General features: G+C 34.4%; 1 protein-coding gene across 1 annotated transcript; it reads right to left on the minus strand.

Annotated features, from left to right (window-relative positions):
* Window positions 1–712: 712 nt before the first annotated feature.
* On the minus strand, window positions 713–4283 carry LOC122511404. The gene is made up of 3 exons (XM_043626605.1): window positions 3078–4283; window positions 2616–2998; window positions 713–2468 (listed from the first exon to the last, which is right to left on the minus strand). Exons 1-3 carry the CDS (start codon window positions 4281–4283, stop codon window positions 713–715), a joined length of 3345 nt encoding a protein of 1114 aa, XP_043482540.1.
* Between the last annotated feature and the right edge of the window lie 264 nt (window positions 4284–4547).

Consider the following 4547-nt stretch of genomic DNA (forward strand, 5'->3'; position numbering starts at 1 on the left):
AGAAGATACAAGAGAACTGCTGAGACGTATTCGTAAACTACGTAGAATTCCGCTGAAAAGATCAAAATTCAAAGTTGGAGACAGAGTTCGAGTTAGCAAATTTAAAAATATCTTTGAAAAAGGATATACTCCCAACTGGACAACGGAAATATTCACTGTGGAAAAAGTTAAATCAACAAAACCAGTTACATACAAGCTGAAAGATTACCAAAATCAACCCATCGAAGGTGGTTTCTATGAAGAAGAATTGCTGAAAGTCTAATATCCAGATGTTTACCTCGTAGAAAAAGTTCTCAAGACTCGTGGTAATGATGTATACGTGAAATGGCTTGGATTCGATAGCTCACATAATAGTTGGATAAAAAAATCTGATATGTAATATAGTTAAAGTAACGTTAAAGTAATGTTAAAGTAACGTTAAAGTATAGTTAAAGTAATGTTAAACGAATGTTAAAGTAACGTTAAAATAAGTTAAAGTAAAGTTAAAATAAGTTAAAATTTAGTTAAAATAAGTAAAAATAAGTTAAAATTTAGTTAAAATAAGTTAAAATAAGTTAAAGTAAAGTTAAAATAAGTTAAAATAAGTTAAAATATAGTTAAAATAAGTTAATGTAAATAGGTTAACGTTTTTTCTAATAAAGTAGACATAAAATAAATTGAACATCTTTTTATTCAAACAACCATTTCTTTCTCCTTTCTGTAACAAATCTTTTTACATAAGTTTATTTTCATCGTCGTCAATTTCAATAATTTTACAATGACCCCATGCGAGGGTGTCGGTGCTTTTTTCTATCAAGTATCTCTTGTCGTCATAAGGACTTAGTGCAATTTTCGTTTGTTTCAAAGTTTGTACTTTGTGAAGATTCGACCTAATTGAATATTGCGTTCTAGATTGCATTTTAATATTTCGAAGACAATAAACATAATCATCAAAGTCGATATTTTTCTTAACAACTCCTGCTTTGACACCTTTAGCCTTTTTTATTAAATCTTTCCCTTCTACACGGACGCTGTACATTTTGCTCCGCAAGCCAACAAATTCTGTTACAATTTTTCCATTGCATTCATCCTTCATGAGACCTAATATCTTTTTGTTGGCTTGCGGAATATTGTACACGTTATTAACCGGATAATCAGAAGTGTCGAATTTCATAATGTCTTGCTTCATATCAGCGTAAATGTCTGAGCACTTGATTTCATAAATCAGGCTATCGGTGTCGGTGTACAATAATTTCAATTTATTTTCATCATACTTGTTTAACATGTAATCGTAATGAAAATCATAAATAAGCGTTTTTGACACATCCAAAACAGTCAAGCCAACATACACCGGCTTGTTCATTAGTACCTCCATTTTCCTAAGTTCCACAGCAACCAAATTCTCATTAAAGATGGCTCTGCTGTGGAAGTTAGGCTTTGCTATTAGGGCTTCAGCTCCGTATCTACCCTCCCACTTTGTCACAAGTTTAATGTCTACATGTTTTCGCACGTTCTCCATTGTTTTGCCAAATACCGCGTTGTTCATCAATTTAAACAAGTTTTTTTCAAATTCATTACTAGCGTTTGTTCTTCGCGTGGTATTAAAGTCTATGTAACTTTTCAACCATGTGGATTGTTCGAATTTTATGACGCGATGAATTTTAACTAACACGAGACCGTTGGCAATAGCTTGTTTTAAGGCACGATAATGGAGAACGTGCTTTCGTTTCGGTAGGAGGGTAGTTAGGAGCTTCTCCTCTTTTGACCCTGGTGGCTTCGAGCGTTCCGGACAAAATGGAAAATCGCTGTGTTTATCGTGAAGGTGATCTGGATAATCCAAATCAACTTCCAAAATGTAATCTGTAGGCGCATCGTCTGCAACATTGAAATCAAAACTATTATCAACATTCTCTACCCACTTGAAGCCACCATAGGGAAGCGGTTGAACCATTGCCCAACCGTATAGATTATTTGCGTCAAAGTATACGATGTAAGACGTGTCCTCATTTTTATCAAATTGTTCCATGTAATGATTGTTAGCTTTTGCATATCGATTTGTACATTGACTTACACCACCTCTTATTCCTCGTTCAATAAACATTACCATGTCAATGTCTGTCAAGAGTTCAAGTCTTACTTCCGTATACTTTAACATTGCATCCCAAGTCAAACCCGGTGTAGTATAATAGTGTGCTGGATCTAGACCGTACGAGATTAAACACTGGTTTCTGAAATTTTCGAAAATGTCCGCGAGTAACAATATGTCGGTTTGCATGTACAAGTATACATAATCACCAAGATTTTGACAATTAAATTCACTCCACACTTTCTGCGCATGTGCATAGTCTTCATCGGAAACATTTGAATCGTTTAATGTGCTGTAGAATTTATCTTTTGGCGGTAACTCTGTTTCGTCGAGTTTTTCCCTTGAATCAATGTATTCATAAGGAAAAACTCCTTTTCGCGTCAACAATTGGATTTTATCGTCGCTGTAATTTGAAAAAACGGAATTTACGATTTTGTATTCATCGAGATAGGATGCTAACTTATCTAGAGATGATGCCATAAACTTGAAAAAATCAATAAAACGAAATTTTAGAAAACCACCTTTTACATTTTTAGTAAAACTAATGTACTTTTCTTTGTTAATAGGAAGTAGATTAACAGTACCATCAAATTCTGTACCAATAGCTTCAATAATGAAATGTGCATCATAGCCACTTAGGTTATGAAAGACAACAGGTATGATCTGCGATTCATGGTAATTAATATTACAATCTTGATGAGCGGGTCCGCGGTACTTCCCTGTTAGATGGCAATGATCTCGTACTTTCACATCCCCATACGCAATTTTCTTTTTACAAATATGACAAGTCATATCATTTCGAAAAGCTACCAACTGCTGTGGACTTAATGTTTCCATGGGAACTGGGTTCTTGAATATGGAATCTAGATTATCAGCCAAGTTCTTTAATTCTAAAGAAAACCATTTAGCTGGATTCTCCTTCTCTAGGTGATGCTTTGTACACAGACAAAGAGTCATCGAAACTACACTTTAAGTAATAACCAATACTGAGAGTTTTATGGTTTTGAAACACCTCAGTATTTTTTGGTTCTTGGGGTGCTGCCGAGGGAATTAACAGACTTTCACAATCGGCATTAATGATAAAGGGAACACGTTCCTTATTTTGAAAATTTTTAAACTCGACTGTATTTTGACCTTTTTGGGGTAATTTAATCTTTGTGTCATTCATTTTTCGACAATGCTCTTCATGTTCGGTAAGCTTACATTCATCTGCAAAGTAATGCAGGCAACGATCGCAAATGAATTTTTTGTTCTTCTTCTTTGATAAGTCTGAACTGACAAGTCTTGACAAGTCCTTTATCCAGACATAATGGTAGTTAAACGATATGAGAGGTATATCAGTTTCATCATCATCGTCTTCACTTAGATTTTCATCTATATAGTGATCTTCAATTCGAAGAAGATTGACGTGATTCATCTTCTTTTGAGATGAAAGATGAAGAGGTGAAACTGTAAACTTCTCATCTCTTTTAACAAGACCATACAAGTTGACAGAAATGTTGTTTAGGGTTTCAAATTTAGAAATGTCTTTGAGAGAAACAGGAAATTCGATACCACTAAAATTGAGTGTATTTTCATAGGGTCTATATTTTGAAACTCGATCTGCGTGTTTGTCTGTTGGGTACAGTGCTGACAATATTGCCCATTTAAAACACTGATTATCAGCATTTTGGACATTAATGCAGGCATGCTTTCGATTGATAGAAGTTGGCAAATTGATATAAGAACTTGCGCGCATAGGATTGTACTTGTTAATGTTAACCTCCAACCTTTCAATAGAATGAAGTCTCCAATTAGAATCTTTCTCTTGGAATTCCTCCATTCTTTTTAAGGTTACTTGTTTAACATAAACATTGTACCAGTCATCTAATGGGGTTGTAACTAAAATGTCACCGGTTTTCGCGATGAATGTCTTTAAATCTGATATTTCTTGGGTTTTACCATCAATGGAATCTTTAACAAATTTCGTGAACAATACGGTGTAAACTTTTAGCGGACCAAACTTGTTTAAAGCTTTTTCAATGTTAACTTTAAATAAACTAAAGGCATCATCAAGGAATTCATTAATATCCTTGTAATCTAAATTCATTACAGCACTATTTTGTAAACGACCCTCAAACGCTTCTTCAAAATCCACCCATTTAATTCCTTCATTCACTACTTCAACACCCGCACCACGTTTCGTTAGAGTATCAAAATGGTAGAGCAAGTATTCCATTTTTTGTCCTTAATTTAAACACCTAGATCTTTGAGATGAAGAAAAATCAGACTCACGTAAAAAGTTTCGGAAAATGTTTATATACCGTTGACACTTGTTCTGCCATTGGAATGCTGTAACCATTTTATCCTCAGCAGTCATAGCCATCGTTGAAATGAGCTGACGTTCCGCTGTTGTAATGAATTTGTCAGATTCTTGACACATTTCATTGTACTCTTCCATGTCAATACGTTGACGAGACTTCTTTCGCGATTTGCACTTTGG

The sequence above is a fragment of the Leptopilina heterotoma genome, unplaced genomic scaffold (genome assembly GCF_015476425.1).
Source record: "Leptopilina heterotoma isolate Lh14 unplaced genomic scaffold, ASM1547642v1 Lhet_816, whole genome shotgun sequence".
Taxonomy (NCBI): domain Eukaryota; kingdom Metazoa; phylum Arthropoda; class Insecta; order Hymenoptera; family Figitidae; genus Leptopilina; species Leptopilina heterotoma.